Source organism: Vidua chalybeata, chromosome 20 (genome assembly GCF_026979565.1).
Source record: "Vidua chalybeata isolate OUT-0048 chromosome 20, bVidCha1 merged haplotype, whole genome shotgun sequence".
In the NCBI taxonomy this organism is placed as follows: Eukaryota; Metazoa; Chordata; class Aves; order Passeriformes; family Viduidae; genus Vidua; species Vidua chalybeata.
Window position 1 is genome coordinate 8,310,210 of NC_071549.1, and position 22,688 is coordinate 8,332,897.

Sequence of the window (22,688 nt, forward strand, 5' to 3'; positions counted from 1 at the left end):
TCCCTCCCTGCTGTGTTTTCCCACTAAGCAGCGGAAGGAGCCCTATGAGGATGGGTAGGAGGAGCCACTTTGGTTTTCCATTGGAATAACTGGGCACAGCTGTTCCTGAGCCAAGTTCTGTGGCTGCAGCCTTGCCTGCTGGCTCTCTGCATTTACACAGCAGCCTCCGGCATCGAGGAAATTGCTTCCCTCTGGCTGCTTTGCCACAAGCCCTCTCCTAGTCCCAGGAGAATTGCTGGTTTTGCCACGTGCTGCCGGAGGCTGGGAAGCAAGTTGGAGGCTGGGAAGCGAGTTGGGTGAGTTCAGGACAGGCAGGAACCTTTGGAAATCCATGTGTGCTGCTTCTGCCCGGAGGTGGGGGTGCAGCAGTAACCCCACATGTAACACCCCCACCCAGCAAGGAACGGCACGTGGAAGAGCCAGCCAGTGGTGTGACTCAGAGAGGAAATCTTTATTGGTCTCCTGATAGTAAATAGGGCAGTGTTAGTGCAAACTGAGGTGCCTCATTGGCTGGGGATTTTTTTGTCCTTACATAAGGCACGTTATTCGCAATGAAAACAGTGAGATACAACATCTGTAAGGAGTTGCAGGAGTTTGTGACATCAGCTGGTCTCAGTGGCTACTGTGGAGTCTCTGCAACAACAGCCACAGGTCGGAAGAGGCCCTTTTTGGTTTTTTACACTCTATCCAGAACAGCAGCAGTGGTTGGGACCAGATCCAACACCCAGAAGATCCAGATTTCGCAGAGCTTGGCTGCTGGTTTCAGACAGAATGAAAGGCACAGAGTGGTCGCAGGTCTCGGCATGGGGGCTGTGCCAGGGCTGTGCCAGTGCAGTTCCCTGCCTGGAGCAGGCACAGGAGGCTGCAGGAGGAGGTGGCTGTCCTGGCTGGTGCTGGCTGCAGGGGATGAACTCAGCTGTGGTCTGATTGCACACACCCTGTGGTGCAGGGCGGGCTGGGGAGCCTGTACCCATTTTGCTAAAAGTGACTAAAAGTGGAAATGGGCTGGTCAAGGACCAGCTCAGCATCCTGCTCTGGGGGTTGTTGATTCCTTCTGTGCAGCTCCAGTTCTGTCCCTGGCAGCCTCATGGGGGGTGGGATGGGGCTGGAGGGATGGATTGTACAGGTGTTTCCAGGGTGTGGTGGTGCCAGCTGGAGGACAGGAGCAGAGCAGGGCCTGCCAGGTGGTTTTAAATACCTGCTGGGGGGATGCAGGCCAGATAAAAGCAGCTGTGGTTAGGGGAGGGAAAATTGCACTCCCTGCCAAGGAAGGGCTGTGCATAGTGCCCTGTGTGTTGGTGGTGAGACAAGGACATGGCAGGTTCCTGTCCCCATCCAGCCCTGCGACAGCAGAAATGTTCCCATTGTGGCATGAGCTTCTGCCCTCCAGCACAGGAGTCTCCCAGGACTGTCAGCCAGTTGTGGTGAAAAGCACCGTCAGGTTGAGTGGAGCTCGAGCCCAGCAGCAGCAGGTGAGGCGTGCGTGGGAGCTGAGAGGCCGATCAGGGCTGTAGCGTAGAGCTGAAGTCAGTGAAGGTCAGGAACGGCTCTGCAGAGCTGTGCCGCAGCTCCAGGCCTGGCTGTGGCTGCAGCAGGTCCAGCACGGGCTCCCCATCGCCGCTGCTGGGGCTGGGCCCGCTCCAGCATCCCCGCGCCGGCCGCAGGCTCCTCCGCGCCGGTGTCCGGTGTCAGCGCTGGGAGCCGCGCCGGGGGGGGCTGGAACAAACCCCTCTCGTGTAACCCTCGGAGCCGGATCCCAGGAGCAATGCCGAGCTTCCAGGCCGGCTCCCACACCGACAGCAGGACGCGAGCAAAGCCTTCCTAGCCCAGGCTGGTGCTGCCTGGCCCGGCGCTGCGGACGGGAGGCGCTTCCAGCGGAACCGCTGCTCCCCGAGGGAAGGGCCGGGGGCTGCCCCTGTGCCAGCCCCTGGCCGTTATCAGCTCCGTTATCTGCTCCGGTGGGCGGGAGAGCCGCCGTAGAGCCGGGCGGCCTTGCGGCAGATGAGCCGGAACCAGTAGAGCTGGGGGGCGATGAGGGAGGCGTTGGCGATGTTGCAGTGCAGGGGGATGCGGAACGGCACCAGGTAAACCGGGATCCCCACCTGGCGGGCGTAGGCCGCGTACATGAAGGGGAAGAGGAGGATGCGGCACAGGAAGAAGGTCACCAGGATGACGATCCCGTTCACCTTGTGCAGGAGCGTGTCCTGCATTTTGAGCTGCGGGAGGAAGGAGGTGAATGTGGGGTGAGCAGCACTCCAGAGCTCCGTGGCACTGGCGGTGCTGGTGAGCATCCGGGAGGGCTGGAGGAAGGGGAGTAGGAAGGTGGGGTGGGAAGGGAGGATGCAGGAGGGCAGGGGCAGGAGAGGGCAGCACCAGCTCACAGCACAGCCCCCAGTTCCAGGATGCCACTGGGCTTACTGGTGGGAGAAAGGGATGGGACACTGGGAGGAAGGCAGCACTGCAGGGGAGATTTGTGCTACAGCTGTGGGGCTGCCCCTCTCTGAGACACTGCCTGGAGAGAGGCTGATGGAGCCTGGGGCAGGGACAGAGGATGAATTGCTGTGGGCTTCCCAGCCCCAAGCCCTGTCCCTCCTGACCTACCTGCATGAGGATTTTGCCCAGTGAAACAAAAGGCGTGCTCAGCTCTGCTGTGAAGATGCAGCCCACAAAGAAGTCCCCCAGCTCTCCCCTGAAGTGCTGTAAAGAAAGCCAGCACTGAGCACAAGGCCCTGCAGAGAGGTGGCCAGGAGCCAGCACCCAGCATGTCCAGGGGGTCCTGGACTCCTGCAGCAGCCCTTACCTGGGTGATGGGGGTGAGCACGATGAGGATGAAGAGGTGGTGGGTCACCATCAGCCGCTCCTGCAGGAGGAAGCTCCACACGCTGGCCAGCGAGTGCTTCTTCTCCAGGATCCCCTTCTCCTGGCTCTTGTGCCAGTGGCAGAGGTACATGACATAGATGTCATAGGTCATGTAGGGAACCAGGACCCAGATGTACTCCACAGCCAGCCAGTGCCTGGGGAGGGAGCAGCACACACAGAGGCATCACAACAGCTCCCAGCACCTCGCGATGCTCTGGGAGGTGGAAGAGTCTTTAGGACTGAAATGGCAGCATTTCAATGGATTTTTGAAGCTGAAAGGGGGTGAATTTTAACTCTGTTTGGCTCAACAAGTACAGGCTGAGCCAGAGAAAAGGTGCCTGGTACGTGTGGAGGACAGATCTCAGTGCTGACCCCGCTGCTGCTGGGCTGTGCCAGGCACTGAGCTCAGCCTGGCCAAGCACAAACACGGCTCTAAGGAAGGATCCTGATTAGCCCCACAGCCAGGTGTTTGCTGCACGGGCCAGAGGCACAGCATTTTTTGGGATCCAGCACCAAGCCGACACCTTTGCACAGGTGATCTCCTCCCTAAGCCCTTGGATCCCCCAGAGCTGGTGCTTGGTGGTGGAAACCCCTAATCCTGGGTCTCTCCTGCCTGTCACGCTGCATCAGCTGGCTGCCTAACCCAGGGAATGTTTGGGAAGCACGTGGAGAACTCAGAGTTAACCAGGGATGGCTGGCCTGGAGTTTGGAGTGTGAAGCACAAAATATCCAATACAGGCAATAAACCCCCATGAGGCGTTTGTCAGTTGGGAAATAATTGCAGGCAGCTGCCTGTTCCCAAAGCATGTTGGAATCCTGGTTGCACAATCTGGGCAGCAGCAAGCCCTGCTCTGCAGGGACACCGGCCTCCTTAAAAAGTCCTGCGTGAAATCACACTGATTAAAAAAAAAAAAAAAAGACAAAACCACCCTTTGCTGTTGCTTGGAGAAATGTAGCTTGGGGCTCAAATCTCTTTTTGCTCTCCTGCCATCCCAAGAAAAAAATTTGTTGCGGGAGTTCCCGCTCCAGATGGAAAGATGTGAGTGGTGTGAAGCACGGGTGGCAAGTGATTGTGTTTGCAAAACTTGCCCTGGGCTTTGGAGGGCAATTACAGCACCAGCAATATAACGATTGTCTGCCTCTCTAAATAAACTGGCAAATTTTACTGCAACCTCTGTGATGCTTCCTGGCTCGCTGTCTTGCTGTCATTCTCCGAGGCCTTCCCTGCTGAGCACTGGGCTCAATTTCCTCCAGATTCAAAGAAAATCTAGGTCTCTGCCCACAAAGTGTTTGCACAGAGCCCTTGGCCTTGAGTACACCCAGGCAAGCAGACAGCTCCGGGGGAAGGAGGGCTGCTGGCAGCATCTTCTGTCTGTGTGGCTTTGGGATTCATCATCTGCCTTATCTATACAGCAGAATTTTTATTTCAGAGCAAAAAGAGAACTCATAGACTGCCTGGGTTAAGCAGGTCTGAGGAATCTGGGTAGATATCATTACCAAGAGCAAGGCAAGATAATTCATATCTATGTATTAAAGACAGGTCTGCTATGGCCAAGGTGGCAGCCCTTCCTAAAAATCACCCTAAAATCGGTGTGTGACTGTTGAATTCCAGCTCGGCATAATTATATTCTTCCCTCCTGCAATCTTCTCTGCTAGTCTGGATAATAGCTCTGTTTTCAAGTCTTCTGACCCAGATTACATTATCACTCCTCCCGAGAGCCACTTCTGGGCAGCATATCTCAGAGCACCGAGGGCAAGGCAGCAGGATTTTCCTTCAGAGCAAACTCCATCCCAACTTTACCATTTCTGGACTCTTTCAGAATCCTTTTGGCATGCCTTGATGCACCTCTGAAATCTGTTCTCACCGGGTCTGCGTAACTCTGTAGCAATTTCAGTTTCCAGCGAGGAGACTCCCTCCCCCTTCAGAGCTGGTGCTGTCTGTATTTTTCCCTCATACGCAGCCCATGTTACAGCCCATCCTTTGAGGACGCTGTGCTGGCAGAGCACCCCCAGGCCTGAGCAAGCTGCTGCTGTTCAGGGGGTGTACAGCCAGCACATTGCCCAACCCCTCCAGCCCAAGTGGGGGAAAGAGGAACACAAAACTGCTTTTCCTCTCCCCTTTGTACGTGCAAGCCTTTGGCAGAACAGCCTCCAGCTGGCTGAGCACATCCTTGGCACGCTCCCCACGGGGCAGTGGGACCAGGTGGGCTCTGGGTTACCTGTCGTGCACCACGTTCTTGCAGCTGAGCACAACCGTGATCCCCGACACCGTTGCCATCGTGGCTTGGACCGTTGACACCAGCCTGAAACGGAGAGAGAGGACAGGGGTCACCCCAAATGTGACCCCACAGGGGCTGAGGCACAGGGCTGCCGCAGGAGAGCTGGTGGCACTTAGAGCCCGCTCCGTGCACACCCCAGCGCCTCGTCATGGGGGAATCGCTGCCTCCCCGGGGAATCGTGCCAGGTCCCGTCCCTTCCACCCCCGTGGCTCGGTGGAAACGCTGCCGGTTCCCCGTGGGCAGAGGGAGGGAGAGCTCCAGCGGAGCATCCCCGCCCCGACAGCGGTACCGCGGTGCGGGGTCCGGCGTCCGGCGGGGCAGGGCCGGGCGGAATGCCCGTGCTCGGGGGGATGCTCTCACTCGGGGGGGATGCTCTCACTCGGGGGGGACGCTCTCACTCGGGGGGATGCTCTCACTCGGGGGGGACGCTCTCACTCGGGGGGGATGCTCTCCCTCGGGGGGATGCTCTCACTCGGGGGGAACGCTCTCACTCGGGGGGGATGCTCCTGCCGCCGCTCCTTGCTCCCCCCGCGGGATCTGGGCTCGGGACAGCCAAGGACCGTCTCCCGGAGCATCGCGGCACCCCCGAGTCCAGGCTCACGGCCGGCGGGACTCGGTGCTCTTGGCCGGCCCGGATCGCTCCCGCTGCCGCTGCCGGTCCCCATCCCGGTCCCGGCGGGTCCCGCCGCGGTTCGCGTCACCTCCCGCCGCTGCCGCCCGTACCTGCCGCTGAGGAGGATGCGGTCCTTGAGGCTCCATCCCGGGGCGGCCCAGCGCAGCAACCGGATGCAGAGGATGAAGAGCCCCGGGAAGAAGGCGGAGGCGAGGGCCAGCGTCAGCCACATGGGGACGAGCGCGCTGTCTCCCGCCGCCCGGCCGGCTGTTGACAAGGGGCGGCGGGAGAGCCCGGCTCGGCTCGGCTCGGCTCAGCTCGGTCCGGCTCTGCTGGGCTCGGCTCGGCTCGGTCCGGACCAGCCCCGCCGCTCCCGCCGCCGCCGGGACGCGCCCCGCTCCGCCGGGCGGAGGCCCCGCCCCCGTCCGGTTAAACCACGCCCACTATGCGGAACCACGCCCACACAGGCCCCTCCCCGGCGCTCCAAGCCCCGCCCCGCCCCGCGCGCTGCCGGCGGAAGCGGCGCCGCCATGGAGGAGGACGAGCCGGAGCTGGAGGCCGGGCTGGAGGCGGCGCTGGAGCTGGCGCCCGCCGTGCAGGCCGCCATCGAGCAGGTGCGCCGGGCGGGTCCCCCCGCTCAGGGGACAGGTGCGGGCGCGGTCCGGGGCCGCTCGGTGAGGGCCCGCGGCCGCCTCTGAGCCCCTCCCCTCCGGCTCCGGGCCTTCCGCTGCTGGGCCCGGGCTGGCCGTGCCCGGCGTGGGGCAGAGCCCCGTCAGCTCGAACCGGCCGGGCCCGCGTCGGGGGCTGAGCGTGGCTCATCGTGTCCCCGTCAGTGTCAGCCGTGCGCTGCTGCGCCGTCCCCGTCGCTAATTGCGGCCGCGTTCCGTGGTGTGCAAAGCACGCCGGTGCAGCCCGGCTGGAGTGGGGATAATCGAAATGTCCTGGTCTGGCTTGTGGTGAAACACGTGGGGGTTTTCATGCAGAGGGAATGGGCACGGCCCCGAGGCTGCCAGAGCTCCAGGAGAATTTGGACAGCGCCCGGGGATGCGCAGGGTGGGGTTGCTGCGGTGTCTGTGCAGGGCCAGGAGCTGGACTTGATCATCCGTGTGGTCCCCCACAGCTCAGGGTATTCTGTGGTCCAGTGTTCCCTGAAACCCTTCGTGGCACTTGGAGCCCATCCCGTGAGATCCCAGGGTCAAACCATGGCTCTTGTCCTCTGAGACTGAGCCTGCCCTGCCTGCAGCGACCCTCCCATCCCGAGGGCTCTTCCCTGGAGCAAAGTCTGGGCAGCAGCAGTGTCTGTCTCACAAAGTAGCACTCAAATTAGTTTTCTGCACTATCCTGAGTGTTGAGGCTTGTGGGGCGCTTTTAGTGGCCCTCCTGGAAGAGCAAGGAACCTCGGGGACTGGTAAATTAAATGGCAGCTTCTAAAGGGGACCTCGAGCCTGTCCAGAGAAAGAATCCTCTGCACTTATAGACATGAGTTTTTGAGCAGTGGAGAACCCACCACATGCCTGGCTGAATTATTTTAACAAAGACTAAAGCTGTAGGAAAATATTCACATCCTGAGCACTGGGAGATGTTGAGGATGACACCACCTGCTGCTTTCCAACTTCCTCTCTGGCACTTCTCAGCCCAATAATCCTGTTGTTCCTGTCAGTGTTCCTTAACCAGTTTTGGGGCAAAACCTGCCCAGTTCTGGTGAAATGAGCAGGGCTGGCTCAGCTGCCCTGCCGGAAGCAGGGTGGGGAGCACAGGCAGAACTCGTGCCCCACCAAACCCAGGCTGGCATTTCTGATTAATAGCTTGTGACAAACTCCTGGGAGTGACAGCTCCTGCAGCACTGATCCCTATCTGCAGTTTGAGTGGAGCTCCTGAGCAGCCTTTATCTCCCATCTCACCTCTTGTTTCATCTGCTCTTAATACTTGTGGAGATTTGGGGTTTGTGGGGATTAACTGAGTGTGAGCTGTGAGCAGGATGAGCTGGGTGTGATGCTGCACTTGTGCTCTTACCATGGGGTGATGTCAGAGCATTTTCTTCACTCACCACGGCCCCATGCATGTTTAAGTGCTTCTCCTTAGCCACAGGAGTGACTGGGAAGGCTTCCCAGGAGGGCTGGTTCAGGCAGAATTTGCTTTGATCTCACAGAATCACTTGATTTTACAGTGCAAAATGTGTAAAACAGCATAAATGCTGCCCAGGTGTGAAGGTTTTCAGTGAGCAGGGGGATGCTGTGGTGTCAGCTCTGCTTTTGCCAGGGGGTGTTGGCCATGGAGTGCAGAGCTGATGGCTCTGTAAATATGGGACAAATAGCAGAATCATGGAGTCCAAACTGATCCAAACTTCATCCAGACTGGCCTTGAACCTTTCCAGTGATGGGGCATCCACAGTTTCAAGGTGGTAGCAGAGAAGGGAAAGCACCACACTTCAGCCTGTGGGAACAAAAAGCAAAGCCTGGCAGTTGTGTTTGTGTTCTTTAAACTTCTGAGGAGAGATGAGATCTGTTTGCACCACAGCTGCTCTTTCCCCCTTCCCAAATCATTCAGCAGATTGTGTTTCTCTTCCTCTTCTGTGAAAAGTGGCAAACCCAAGCCTCCAGAGAACCTGTACAGCCACTCCTTAATTCATCACGTTTCCTATTACAGGGCTGTGGAAAGCAAACCCTCTGTCTGTCACCACGAGGCCTGGCAAAGCTCTTGCCAAGAGCCTCAGTTTGTTCCCAGACAACAACAAAAGCATCAGCATGGTTTGGGATACAGAGCTCATGTGTCTTGGGAGTTCCTGGCTGGATGGATTGTGCCAGGGCTGTGTGTGGAATCGTGTGTGTGAATTATCTGTGTGTATCCAGGCTGATACCCACAGGAATTTTGGGAGGTCACAGCCCTGCAGGGCATGTGGCTGCTCTACTCCTGGCCACTTGTTAGAGAAATGCTGGGAAACACAACTGGAAGCGGGTGCTGAAGGAATTAAAAGTAGAAACTGTGTAAAGTTACAGAAATCACTGATGATGGTTGATTGTGTTTGTTTTCCTCCCTCTGTGCAGGTATTTCCCAGCCAAGATCCACTGGACAGAGCAGATTTCAATGCTGTGGAGTATATTAATGCTCTCTTTCCCACTGAGCAAGTAAGTAATGCTCCAAATTCTCTCAGACTTCACTTTCACACTTTTTACTGTCAGATTTTACTTCCACCCTTTACTGTCAGGGTAACCTGATAGCAAATGACCAAAGCAGTGCTTAAACCTGTACCCAAACCTTTTATTTTAAACACTAGCACAGGAAATAAAGCTTTAACAATAAACACTTCTTAAATTTGCAGCTCACTGGCTTTGCTGTCATTATGTGGTCTCTTTCCACCCAGGGTGCTTGCTGCAGTTAAAGTCCTGCTTTGATTTGTAGAAATAAATTAATTTTCTCTGTGGATGGAGTAAATTTCATAACATATATCAATCATTGGTGAGTTCCTGGGGATTTTCAGCCAAATCAGGCAGGTGTTGCTTTACAATATCACAGGAGGGTTTGAACCCAGTTGTTTCTTTTGGGATTTAAAGAATGAGATTGCTGTGGGCCCACATCCCTGCTTTGTCTTCCCAGCCTCAGGGGGAGTTTTGGATTAACCTCTTGCCAAACAGAGATGTTTCTACAGGTGAAGTCTGTGTCTTGAGGCTGCTCCAACCTTTACCATGTCTGAGATCCTGTGCAGCACCGTGGTTTTGGCTTGCAGCTTTCTCTAGTGGTGTGGCTTGGCTTTTTTCCAGCAGTGAGGAGCTGTTTCCCCAGCAGTGCCTTCACTGCATCTCCTCCCAGGCCGTTTTCTGCGGGTCTGGGCTCTGCAGGGGGGTCTCAGCCCAAAGGCAGAGGCTCTGTGCCCACTGGAGGTCACTGTCACACCGTTCTGCTGGCAAAGGACAGAGCTCAGGGATGGGGGAAGCCCTGGCCTGTCTTTTTCTGCTCTTGGTGATGTGACAGAGAAGCAGCTGAGTTGTTGTCTCAGTTCTTACACCTGTAAAACAAAGCCATTGCTCTCCTCTTCCTCAAACCCCTCTGTGATGAAGTAGTTGGGATCACAGCTGACATACTCCTCTGTAAAACATTCACCATTTCACTTCCCTCTGATTTTTTTTTTTTAATATTCCAGTCTTTGGCAAACATTGATGAAGTCGTGAACAAGATCAGATTGAAAATAAGGTAAATATTTCTGCATTTTATTGCATATCAGGTCTGATGGTCACCAGGGCTCATAAATGCAGCCTTTGTGCTACTACATGGATTTAGTTTGTTTAAAAGGCATGGACAGGACCAGCCTCGAGTCTAATAGTGGCACAGAAACAATTATAATTATTACATTTCACTTTTATTATGTGCTCTTCAGGCTGTTTAAGCTGATGGGTTGCAAAGTGCAGCTTTGAAAAACAACTAAGAATCAAAAAGTACCAAATTCTAGTACAGTTTGAAAGCTGAGTGAGCAAGCAACCTAAAAGACTCAGTTGCCAAGAATTCATTGATTTTGGGGTCAGAATTTAAATATTAAAAACTCCCACTCTCTATTTTTGAATTGTCATTATTGGTCCTAAAAGTACAAAATAAACACAAGTGTGCATGAAATACTTAAATTTTCTGTGCTGACTGATATTGCCAACATGAAATGATTGAGACAGCACTTTCATATGTGGGAAGTTGAAATGCAAAACAGACAAGGGAGAGCTGACAATATTGCTTAAGGGAACAGGAATGCAAGAAACCCTGGTGTTAAATTAGGAAATGAATTTTTATTTTTGCAACAGGACTTTGAAATTGTGCAAGATAGTGCCATTGAACAGAGAGAGGGGGGGAAATAATGACTTTAGCATTGGTAAGAGCAGGTTTTTTGTTTTAAATTGGTTCTGTAGCTCTCAGGACTCGCCCAGTTGTTTGGGTCAGGCTCACAGGGACTGGGTTTGACACTCTGGGGTTTTTCCTGCAGGAGGTTGGATGACAACATCCGGACTGTGGTGAGGGGACAGACCAACGTGGGACAGGATGGCAGGCAGGTATGTGCAGCCAGGAGTGCCAGGGCTTCTCAGCCTGGCATGTCACACTGAGGAGTGGCTCTGGCAGGCAAAACTCCACTGCTGCTGTTACCGAGATGCTTCTGTGCCTCTTACACTGATGAGCTGCTCACTCAGCTGCTGTTCTGACCTGCCTCGCCCTCTGAAGGGAAGTGAATGAGGAATTGATTTAAAGATCAAAAGCAGGAGGCCTGTGTGCCACTCTGGAGCTGATGATAAAATGAGCAGCACTGAACACGTACAAGTACATTTGATCCTGGGTAGGGATCAATGCAAGGCTGTTTGTCCTTTTCATTGACTTGTTTGCTGACGTGTCCCAAGTTGTTGGTCACTGGCTGCCTCTTCCTCTTGCAGCTCCTGTTCACCCTTCAGGTTTTCACTTGTTTTCTGCCTGCCAGAGGTGTTTGCTGGGGGTTCAGTATTGGTGAGCACAGCCATGTCTGCAGGGACTGTGGGTGCTCAGCTTGGCCCCTGTGTCAGCTGATTTTGAGGTCTCACCTGGTTTGGCTCTATTTCCTGTCCTGTTTTACACCAGGGACATTGAACCTTGAACTGCCAGTCGAGGTTCCTCAGTGGCTTCTTAATACCAGCCTTAACACTGGCATGGGGTAATGACCCTCTCTATTTTCCACTCCTTGCTGTCACAGCAATTGGTGTCTGTTTCTAATCCCATTTCTGCCACAGAGCCCTTGAGGGAATTATTTAACCTGCTTATGCTTTTGTATTGCTGTAGAAAAACATGAGAGATGCTCATGTGTCCTAGCAGAAGTAGTTGAATCATGGATGTCTAAGCACTGCTGTTAAATTGGGGATGTGCTTGGGATGTGGCTTACCTGGGAGTGGTGCTGCCTGTAATTACTGTGCAGGAGTGAAACAAGCAATCAGGTGGGGAGGCAATTACAGAAATTGAGGAGGGAGTGGGAACTGGTGCAGTGCTTGGAGAGTTTGGCTGTGACTGGAAAGCTGGTGCTGTTGTTGCCTTTTGGGCACATCTGAGAGGATAAATCCTCTGAAAGACCACAAAAGAGTGGGATTGAGAAGAGCTGTGGGTGAGAATTGCCTGGAGTGCCTGAGGACTTGGAGGAAAGGATGAACACAAGCAGTGCCTGTGGGATCACAGGAGCATTTCTGCGCTGTGGAGATTGGCCAGCTTTGCTCAGAGCTCTGTCCTGTGGCTGTGCTTTCTCACTCTTCCATCCCTTTGAAGTTTTCCAAGGCAGGGAGAGATGCACCTGCACGGTGTCCTGCTCTGAAGCACCAGGAAGGCACAGCTCTCTGTGCTGCCCTTCCTTCAGTTTGGTTGTAAAGGAACCAGTTAAAATCCTGATTAGGTGAACACTTGCAAGTGTTCACTTGTGTGTCCTTGCAGGACATATTTCAAGTGGCCCGGAGCTGCAGTTAATCACAAATATTCCTGTATTTAACTGTGGATTTTCCTGTTTTCCCTCATTTTGCTGCTTTGCAAAGTAGAAGTAAACTTTAAGACAGATACCAGAGCTTGCAGTTGCATGGGCTGAGGCCAGACAATCTCCCAGGAGCACAACTGTTGTTTCTTACTTTGAGATCCTAACAAATACTGAAACCATTCAATTATTTAAAGTGTTACTTCTCTGGGAAGAAAAACAGATTGATTCTGAAATGCTGTGAGCTTTTTCTTTTTATGTTTCTAATCCAAGCCCATCATTTCACACCTGGATATGCATTTTTTGTGTGAATTGCTGGAACCAGACTGTTGGAGTGGCAGGACTTGGCTGGGTCTTGAAGTTCAAAGCAGTGAAGGAGCATCAGCAAGCTCAGATTTTGGAGGCCACAGGGACCTGCAGCAAAGGAGGTCACCTTACAGTGCTGGGGAACCCTTGAATGGCATTTCAGTTTGAGATGGAATTTGATATTTGTCACCCCAAAATCAGAGAAAACCTAGAAGAAGCATTTGCTGTTGTTGTCACCCCTGCACTATGTCCCCTGAGTGTCCTGGGTGCTGTGTGGGGGAGTGAGGCAGCCCTTTTCACATGACCACCCTGGTGACAGCAGATTGTGGGGGTGAAAACCTTGTTTTCCAGCTTCAGCTGCCTGTTCCTGTGCTGAAAAGTGCCATTGTTTTACCAGCATATTCTCAGGGGGAATCAAGGACGCTTGGAAATGTTTTTATATAGAGTAAGAGGCCTGACTTCTCCCACTTGGAGAGGAAGGGTTTTATTTTCCAATGCATGGTAAGAAATTGTTTTGAAACAACTGAAAACAAGGTGCTGTTAAGGCAGGTCAGTTCTGTGCTTGGGAGGGAGTTGCTGTTTTCCTTATTTAGTTTTCCTGGTAATTTGGTCCCACAGCAAAATTAAGTTCTTGTTTCTACTGATCTTCTTACTAAATTTGTAGGAAACTTGTATCCTCGAGACCAGTATTTCCCTGCAAAACTGGATTGACACATCCACATGGATAAATAGTGTCATCCTGTGAGCCTCACCCTTAGGCAGCCCAGGATGAAGATCATTATTGCATTTTTTCATCATAACCACAACTGCAAACCCTTGATGAGTGAGGAAACAGTTGGCAGCCAGCTTTTGCAAGAGGTTTGAAACGAAGCTTAAAGGCAGCCATGTCAGTAAATTTCATCTCTACTCTTCTTCCATTTGTAATTCTTACCATAAGAGATGTCTCCTGCCTGTAGTGCACAGTACTTGCAGCATGCTGGCTTCTGGAGAAGTCAGAAATTTTTGGAAAATCCCTGTCTTTTGATTTCCATCCCTTGGCACACTGAGATCCAAGAGGAACAATCCATCACCTCTGAAAGGATGGGCCATAAATGAAAGTGCATCTGAACTCTGATTTTGTAGCTGCTTGAATTTCAGTGGGAGCTCAGGATCCTGTGTATTTAACTGCAGGATTGTGCCTGAAAGGTGTTTTTCAAACACCTCTTCCCTTCAGTCACATTCTCTCCTAACAGCCCCTGATACTGTGGCCAGTGTTTGCCAGCATTGCTGACTGTGTTGTGTTGGAGATGTCCTTGTCTGAGGGGTAAATAATAGTTTGAATAAACATCCTTTCAGTCTCTGACTTCCTTCCAAAGGAAATACAAACCTTGGATGCATTGACAGGAGGAAAAAAAAAATGTTGTTTAAGTCTAAGCAAGCCAGGAGGGGGTTCTTTGCTGAGTCCCTGCCCTCAGCTCTCTGTGCTGGTCCATCCCTGCTGCCCTGGCAGGTGAGGGAGCTCAGCCTTGGCTTTCCCATCTCCTGTCAGCCAGAGCTGCCCAAAAAATGCTTGGGAATCTTGTGCAGGCACTTAATTCAGTGCTGCTTGAATTACTGGGGTTTATCACCAGTGATCTAGGCAGGTTCCTGGAAGACAAGCTGAGGTTATCAGCCGTGCCAGCCTGGGGTTTTTGGAGGAGAAGGGGATATTTACCAGCTGAGCCCAGCAAGGAGCTTTCCAAAGCTGTCTTGTGGAGAGCTGCACCTTCCCAGCTGTCCAGGAGAGGGGAGCCCAGGCTTGGTTTTGAGAGCAGGATAACATTTTCAGAGGAATCTAAAATCCCAGTCTGACCCAGTGGGGAATATGGAGTGTGCAGCTGTGGAAATGTGCTCTCCATGCTCCTTAAGGGAAGGGAGACCTCAGGGATAGGAAGTCCAAAATCCTGATTGCAGATCCAGCTGCTGTGCTCCCTGTGATGGAGTCTCCTGTCCTGTCTGGCTGGGATGATGGCTGGGATAACACTTCTGTGCCCCCCTGCCTACTGAGCTAATGGAGCAGGGCTTTGAGGTGAGTTGTAGCTATAAGAAGGCATTTCAGTAAGAAATTTTTATGTGAAAATACTTTTTTTTTTTTTTGTGTCTATCAGCTTTTAAACTGTTTCCAAACAGTCTTGCTCACGTACACGTGTGTGGATAAATTAGCAGCGAGGTGTCTGAAAAACCAGATTCTGAGTCTAAAAATAAAGGCCATCAAATAGCTGTGGCCCCAAAAGAGTTATTTAAGCAGCTCTAAAGACAGCAATGCACCCTTCCCTACAAAGCAAAACGTTTCCCAGTTCAAAGCATCTGCCTTTTTGAAATTTTGCCCTAGAATTTCCTCCAAATGCAAAAGCCTTAAAATAGTCTGGCTCATTTGGCTTCCCCTTCCTGGTGCGATATTTCAGCAAAATCTGCAGACAATGCCCCGAACCTCAGGAATTATCTCACTAATGATCCTTTTATGGGAGGAAACAACAGCCGTGGGTGGAACATTCCTCTGTAGGGCGTAACAAAATTTTCCTTGGGAGTCCCAGACTTGGACTATTTTGGATGCCTTGGGAGAGGCTGGGAATGCAGGAGCTGCTGTGCTTCAGTTGTAACAGTTTCTAGGGAGCCAGTGCTACGCGATTTTTCCTCTGGAAGGTTTTTTTGTTTTTTTTTTTTCCCCTCAGAGCTGCTGCTGCTGCTGAACTGGAGTGTGGGCTGACCTTGCTGGGAGCTGCAGCCCAGTTGTGGCATAATTTCCTCTGTGCCCTGGGGTGCAGTATAAAAAGTTCCCATAGATTTTTCCACGGAGCGTTTAACGCTCTCCCTATGGTTTGGTGTGTCACTCCTCAGTTGTGTTTATTGCTGGAGCTTCTGCGTGGACTGGCTGTAATTTTTTTGACAGTTGCTGACATGCCTTTACTGGTTGTTTGGCTGAAGCTGCTTCACCTATCAGGCTTTTGTCCTTGTAATAAGTAGCCTCTGCATTTGCTGCTGGTTTAACCCTTGGCAGTGTCTGTGCAACCAGGGTGAGTAAAGGTGAGGTGGATTCAGCTGAAATCCATTTTGGAAAGAAACAAGAGCCCCAGAGCAGGCCCAAGTTTGAATCTAAATAAAACCCAACAGACTTCTTTCTGTTATCTCTGCTCCATCTTTCCCTTCCTGCCCTGTGCACACAGTGTCTGTAAATGACTAAAGTTGCATCAAATAAGGACTGTGTTTCAAAGAAAAATGTGGTTTATTGCTTAATGTGTCTGCCTCCGTTAGGGTCTGGCTCAATTAGTGCTAGAACAACGTTAAGTGTTAACCAGAAGAGCAAATGGATGTGCCTGGGCTGGGAAAATCTTTGGATGTTTCTCATGGCTGAAGATACTGGCTGATAACTTGGATTGCTTGGGTTGGCCCCTTCTTTGTTTTGCTCCATGAAAACAGTGATACATATTTTCTTTCTCACAACTCCAGCAGTACAAGAAAAGAGATGGCAGCTGCTGTGGTCAAGTAATAGGAATACATCCTTGCTGCCCAGACAGTTCAGTTGGCTATCCCATCCTTTGGTCAGCCAGGGCTGTCCTTTCTCCTGGCATGTGAAGATGAACATCTGGGCTCTGCAGCTGTGGGGAGACTCTGCCTGCCCTGCCCTGGGTGTGCTGCAGTGTCTGGCAGTGTCTGAGCCTGTGGAAGGAGGAGGCTGTGTCTGGCAGAGAAAAATGCCCACAGGTTGTGGGTTTGACAAGGTCATAGCTGGGAGTATGTGAAATACTCCTCGGTTTTTCTTTTCTTTAAATAGAGATCAGGAAACACTTTGCAGAATCAATACAGGGGGGAAGGAGGAGATGAAGATGGAGAGTGAGCAGAAGAAGAGAGGGATGCAGGTGCTGTGCATGGCAGTAGGAGTGGGGTCCTCTGCTGCTTTTCTGAGCAGTGTCCTGAGCCCCAGGTGGGTGGTGTCACCACAGTCAGTGGCTTGTCCCCTCCAGCTTTGTGAGAGCTGGGTACAGGCAGTGTCAGCCTGGCAGGCAGGGAGGTATTTTTGTGCCCTGTGTGCATAAACCTGCTTAAGAAGCAGCTCTGTTGCTTCAGCCTCCCTCCTTCACCTCCCCTTCCTCGTGTGGAGGTGACTTTTCTGACTGCAGGTTGTGTTTCACACTGAACTGAGGCACTCAGTGCCTGCACATCCCCTACCCTGGGCACTTTCCTGCCATTTATTTATTTATTTAAACACATTCTCACTTCCAGCTGTCAAATTCCAGTGCTGCTTCCTTGGCCACAGTGCTCAGGTTTGGCTCATGTGGAAGGTGTTGGTGCTGCCCCTGCTGCTGGGACAGCACTGACTGTCATAATCTCTTAATAAATAATTAAACCTAAGCCTCTGAAATATTTGGGGGCTATTTTGTGTCACAGTCCCCGATGTTGTAAGCACCATCTTTCAGTTATATTCATTCTCTCCTGCCAGGCTAAGCTTTATCACCTGGATTTTTATGAATGGGTCATTATTCTGAAATGTGAGCATATGAAATATGACTAGTGTTAGATTTCAATACCTTTTTAAGATAGTGAATGGATTGGGGTTAAATACGGTGTTTTAAGCTGTGTGACTTCATCTATTTTATGAAAAGTCATGCCACAGATTCTGTAAGGCTCCAGCTGAGTGATTAAAGTCCCATAATATTCTTTTGTAACCCATGAATAATAAGCAGGAGCTGAGCTGCCAAAATGAATCAAAAGTGAGTTTCATTCAGAGTCATTTCCCTAGTGAATTGTGACAGCTGGACAATGTCCTTCCCTTGTAGAGACACTGAGCTTTTTCTAGCCCAGAACACGTTCAGTGAACAAGGTTTCAGGTGAATGGCATGCCAGGAAGAACCAGTGCTGTTTATTCTCATGCTGGCATAACTTTTGCCATCTGCTGCAAGGCAGGAGCAAGTCTGAGCTTGACCTTGCCTTGTGCTTCAGTTCAGGGGATGTTCCTGTCCTGCAGCCTGAGGCTGGGGCTGTGCTTGTGCTGGCAAGAGGCAGGTGCTGGTGGTGCTGAAGGCACTGCAAGCTGCAAACTGTGACCACTCCTGTGTGGCTTTGATGCCAACAAAGCAAGAAAAACCCAGCCTGAAAACAGAATTCCAAACAGGCAGGAGATGGTGTTTTACTGTGGATATTTAGAATTCTTTTTTCCCCCTTATTTGTCTTTTTTGTTGTTGTTGCCTCAGATTTTTTGGTGTGTGGTCACGTTTATTCCAGCTGTGTTGCATCCATGATTATAGCAGGTAAACTGACAGGAATTCCACTTGGAAATCCCTACTTGCAGGGTCCCTGGTGTGGTTATCCTTTCCCCCTATTTATATTTCCTTTAAACTCTTAACCTGTGCTGGTTTTGACTGGGGCAGAGAAAGAGCCCCATACTTGTGATGAAAATTAACTCTACCCCGACCCAAACCAGTACATGACCCTGGATATGAATTCATCTTGCAAAAGCTGATGTAACTCGAGTGGTTGCTGAATTTACCCCCCACAGAAGTCAAGCTCTGATATTGCACATGTGGCTCTGATATTGCAAATATCACCGACTGCAGTGTGCAAACACATCAGCACACAAATCAGCTGGAGTCCCTCAGTCATTTACAGTCTTCCCAAATAAATTTAGTGTGTTTTCCCTCTGATCAAGCAGGCACAGGGAGCTCCAGGATGGAGGGAGGGTGAGCAGCATTGCCAGGAGCACTGGCTTATCCAAGGCTGTGCAGCAAACACCTGCAATCAGGATGTCAACACAAACAGGAGGGCAGAGACTCACAGTTTGGCTATTCTGACATAGATAAGGAGAATAATGAGTGTCTGCATGGGGAGATTTTGCTACATGATAATAGTGTTTAATTTTGGGCGTGGGGCAAGGCTGTGGCTGCTCACCTGGCACGTGATGAAGCTGCAGTAACCTGCCATGAGGTGATGATGAAGCTGTAGTAACCCACCACGAGGCCCAAGCCTGATGAAGCTCTACTTCTACAGAGGCTTTACTTTTTAACTTATGCAATGCCCACAATTAGCATTTAAATGGCCCCACTGCCCCGGTGCAGATTAGGTACTGTAAAACTCCTGTAAAATTACTGGAGCAAGGCCACCCAAACCTCTGTCACAGCACATCAGCACCTTTCTCATAGTGCAGAGACCCCTGTGCAGGGCTGGGTGATGCATAAAAACTGGCATGGTGCAGACACCCCTGTGCAGGGCTGGGTGATGCAGTAAAATCTGACAGCTCAGAGAGGTGCTGGACCAGCCCAGGGGTGCAGTTCAGGAGTTAAGCTGCAAGGTTTTGGCCAGAACTACCTGCAAATCACCTGTCACTTCACCCCGTGTGTCTGTCAGTGTTTGTGCAGCTGTTGAGAACGTGGGGTTTGATTTCTAAGCACGATTTGGGGTTAAGTGAAGGGGCAGTTCCAGCAATTTTAAGCTTTGTGCAGTGTTGGATGTAATCTGCTGATATAAAGTGTCCTGTGCAGCCTGAGTGGTTGGGATTGGAGCTGATGACACAAAACTCTCTTCTTCAGTGACAATTGTAGTAGTTATGTACTATTTGCTGAACTCCCAGGGTAGAAATCTGCTAAAATCAAGCCCCAGGGTGATGAGCCCTTCAGGTTTGTCTGCTCAGGGAAATCAGCTGGCACTCTCCTGTGCTGAGACAAGCCCAGGCTTCAGCTGCAGTGGTTTAGCCCTGGCTGTAAAACTTGAGGGTTTTCTCTAAAATGAAATCAGTCTGAGAATCAAAGTAAATTTCCACCCTTCCCCAATCTGGAGGGACTCATTTGTATGAGGTTTCAGCAGCAGAAAATGTGAGGCTGGTTCCAGTGTGAGAGGGTTTCTTTGAAATCTCCACAGCTGAGGCTCCTCAGAGAATTGGGGATGGGAACTTTATTTTTAGTCGTGGTCTAGATTTTCATTGATCTGGGCTGTAAGTGTGGCAGCAAATGAAAGAAGCATTAACACTCGGTATTCAAGAGCAGGGACCAGGCCAGGAGCATTAAATTCTCAGCATCATGACCACAGCCCTATTTGTAACATTAAAAATACATTTGGATGCTGTGAATTTGGCAGATGTCAAGTGTCTATAAAACACTTGGTAGAGGGCAGCTTTCTGATGTGAATAACAACATTCAATTGAACTATATATTGGCTAGAATCAAATAAAAATAACATGTTTCTAGCACAACACCAGCAAGCAAATAGAAACCATGGAGGTATTTTAACCATTACTGGTGGGAAAAAACCAGTGTTAGTTCAGTTAATCCCCAAGCAAGGAAACTTCATCTGAAAATTTGCTTTTTCTCCCACTTCAATGACATTTTCTAGTAACACACAGGCCTCTTAATTCCTATTTGCATATTTCCTGGTACTGAAGTATTTTCTTGCACAAGATTCCTGATGGGATGCGTAAAGAGGTATTTAGAAATTAACACACCCACTAATGAGCTGCTGGTTGGTGGGGTGATGTGACAGCTCTGTACCTGGGCTGGAAGGGGAGGAGGAGGCTGTGTCCATCTGCAGCACTGCAGGGATTTGGAGAGACTGACTGTAATTCACTGGGCTGGTTTTTGTTGGCTGGAATAATTGTTGCTAACACTGTTTTTGTGTGTATGAATGTCAGCCTGGTACTGTAAGTCAGTGGAACATAACCTTTTAAAGAATGCATCACTTCCAAATTTAACAAACAAGTCACAGTCTGGTCCCACCTCTCGCTTGGGTTATTTTCTTCCCTCCTCCTGCTGCTTGGAAGGTCTCGTGTAAAAAGGTGACACATGGAATGATGTGTGGTCTGACCTTAGGAGTTGCTTGGGACAATGCCAAGGAAAGCAATTTTTTAGGCAGTCTCTCAGTGATTCATGGCTTACCTCTGCTCCCTATTGTTTCACACCGGTGCCTTTGGAGTCTTTTGCTGTCGCATCTCAAGGTGAAGGAGGTTGCTGAGCTGTGGCTGATTCATGGGCTGTGTTTTTCCCTCCAGCTTTGGAGAATTTGGCAAACAGCAGAGCTGCTCACTGGCTGCCCAGCTTACCTGAGCTCAGGCTGTGAGCTGGAGTTGAGTTTTCCACCTCCTGTGTGTGATGGCTCAGCTTTCCGCTGTGAACACAGGAGCTCGTGCTGCATAAATACTGGGTGAAAAACAGGGATGGCTGAAAACACACAGTGGCCTTAAACTGAGGAGTTTAACACCCTTGTGTGTTCCTCTCCATGAATTGTTTTGGGAACTCACTTCTGCAAGGCAGCCCTGGCAGCAGGACACGCCACATCCCCTCCTTCCCTCCTGCATTCAGGATGTGCAGGACACACTAAACCACAGGAGGAGGAATGTGATCCGTGGCTGAAGCCTTGTACCAAGGCTCTGTGCCTGGAGCCTCTCCCCCCGTGGCTGGTCCTGCCCTCTTTGCTAAATTTACACTTAGAGCAGTTGGGAAGCTCGGGGTTATTGTAAATACAGGTGAATACAGGTGGGCAGAAATGCTGATGTGTGACTCCAGTTCAGAAGGCTGAATGATTTCTTTATTATAACCATGCTATAATACATTAATATACTATTTAAAGGAGATACTAAAACTACAAACCTACTTTTCTAACTAACTCACAACTGGTGATTCTCTCTGAGAGTCCAGGCACAGGTGGGTTGGATTTGCCATCAGCCCCAAACAATCCTCACCAGAATCCAATCCAGCAATCACCCCAGGTAAACAATTCTCCAAACACATTCCACATGGGAAAAACGAGGAGCAGAAATAGAAATTGCTTTCTCTTTCTTCCCTCTGTGCTCCTCTATGAAAAAATCCTGGGAGAAAGAAGAATGTGCCTGCCACACGAGGTCAAACGTTAGGGAAGAAGCCTCGGACGCCTCCCGGCCGAGCCCTCTCCATCCACACCGAGTTCCTCAGCTGGTGCTGGCACTCAGGGGTTGCATAAAGTTGAATAAATAATGCTGATGGGTTAATTGTAGCTTGCAGGCTCAGTTGTTGATTAGAGTCACATGGTGTTTTTTCAGTACATCACAACCTTCGTTTCAACATCCTTGTTTCGTATAACCACAACAGATTATCTTTATTTATTCGTGGTCCTCTGGCCCCGGAATGAACTGCTGGTGGAGGAAAGGAAATGCAGTAACTCCACTCCTGGTTGCTGTTTGGGGTGTGTGCATTTCCATGTTTCCCAGTTGCTCTGATGAGGAAACCAATAAATGAGTAACGCAAGGTGACCCCAGTGCCGGGCCACAGCTGGGAGATCACTGCCTGTCATCCAGCATGGGAACCAGACAGACTGGAATAAAAGCAATTCCTATCCTCTTGACACTGTTTTTCCCTGGAATTTCTGTCCAAAAGAAACCTATTAATAAAATCATAACAAAAGCAGTAAGAAAATGCTTTTAAAATTAATAATTCACTGTTGTAGCAGGAGCAGAGTGTGAAGGGAAATGCATTTTTTCCTTCAGTGTGGCTCTGTTTTCCCCTCTCTTTTTACAGCTGAAAGAATTGTCATTAGTTACATTAATAAACTTCTGTATTACACCTTGAGCAATTAGACCTACTTTCATGCCCTAGATGTTGGTTTCTTATCCCCTAATAACACTGTTTATTAAATATGAGGTGTTTTCTTATATTTGAAATTTGTTTTTCCTTTGTTTTTCTATATGCTTTACTCTGTCTTTATAGTGGCTGGGATGGTGATGGCTTTCTTTCATTATTGGTTAATTTTCTTTATTTGTTTCCTCTATACACAGTGTTTTACTTTCAGATGCTATGGTTAGAGTGTACAGCAAAAAAAAGTTTAATTGATTTATTTGAACTGTCTTCTGTTTTTTTTAATTGTACATGTGCATGAAATAACATTTTTTATCCAGTTCTGAACTTTGCACCAGATCTGTCTGACAGGGCCCTCCTGACTTTAAAAAAAAAAATAGATTTTCACATAGTGTTACTTTCAGCAAATGTTTGAAGAAATGTTTTCACCTCTAAATTATACAAATGATATATTCATTATAGAAATATATATAGATTATATCATGAATTGATGTGTTCTGACTCATGTAAGGAACATGCAGCTCTTTTTTAGGAGAATAGATAAAGATTTATGTCTTAATGGCTAAGCAAATATTTGGAACGAAGTTTTAAGGAATGAAACAAGTGTTTATGAGCAATTCTGATTTACTCAA

The 22,688-nt window shown here is 50.2% G+C and overlaps 2 protein-coding genes across 2 annotated transcripts in view; one reads left to right on the forward strand and one right to left on the reverse strand.

Annotated features, from left to right (window-relative positions):
- Nucleotides 1-427: 427 nt before the first annotated feature.
- Nucleotides 428-6,107, reverse strand: TLCD3A (TLC domain containing 3A). The gene is made up of 5 exons (XM_053961105.1): nucleotides 5,862-6,107; nucleotides 5,079-5,162; nucleotides 2,801-3,014; nucleotides 2,602-2,697; nucleotides 428-2,216 (listed from the first exon to the last, which is right to left on the reverse strand). Exons 1-5 carry the CDS (start codon nucleotides 5,981-5,983, stop codon nucleotides 1,947-1,949), a joined length of 786 nt encoding a protein of 261 aa, XP_053817080.1. The 5' UTR covers nucleotides 5,984-6,107; the 3' UTR covers nucleotides 428-1,946.
- A 155-nt stretch (nucleotides 6,108-6,262) lies between these two features.
- The window catches only part of VPS53 (VPS53 subunit of GARP complex), a 63,502-nt gene continuing 47,076 nt past the window's right edge, over nucleotides 6,263-22,688 (forward strand). The window contains exons 1-4 of the mRNA XM_053961429.1: nucleotides 6,263-6,365; nucleotides 8,796-8,876; nucleotides 9,890-9,939; nucleotides 10,715-10,781. Coding sequence (XP_053817404.1) covers nucleotides 6,282-6,365; nucleotides 8,796-8,876; nucleotides 9,890-9,939; nucleotides 10,715-10,781 — 282 coding nt within the window. The 5' untranslated portion in view covers nucleotides 6,263-6,281. The remainder of the gene's footprint in view (nucleotides 6,366-8,795; nucleotides 8,877-9,889; nucleotides 9,940-10,714; nucleotides 10,782-22,688) is intronic.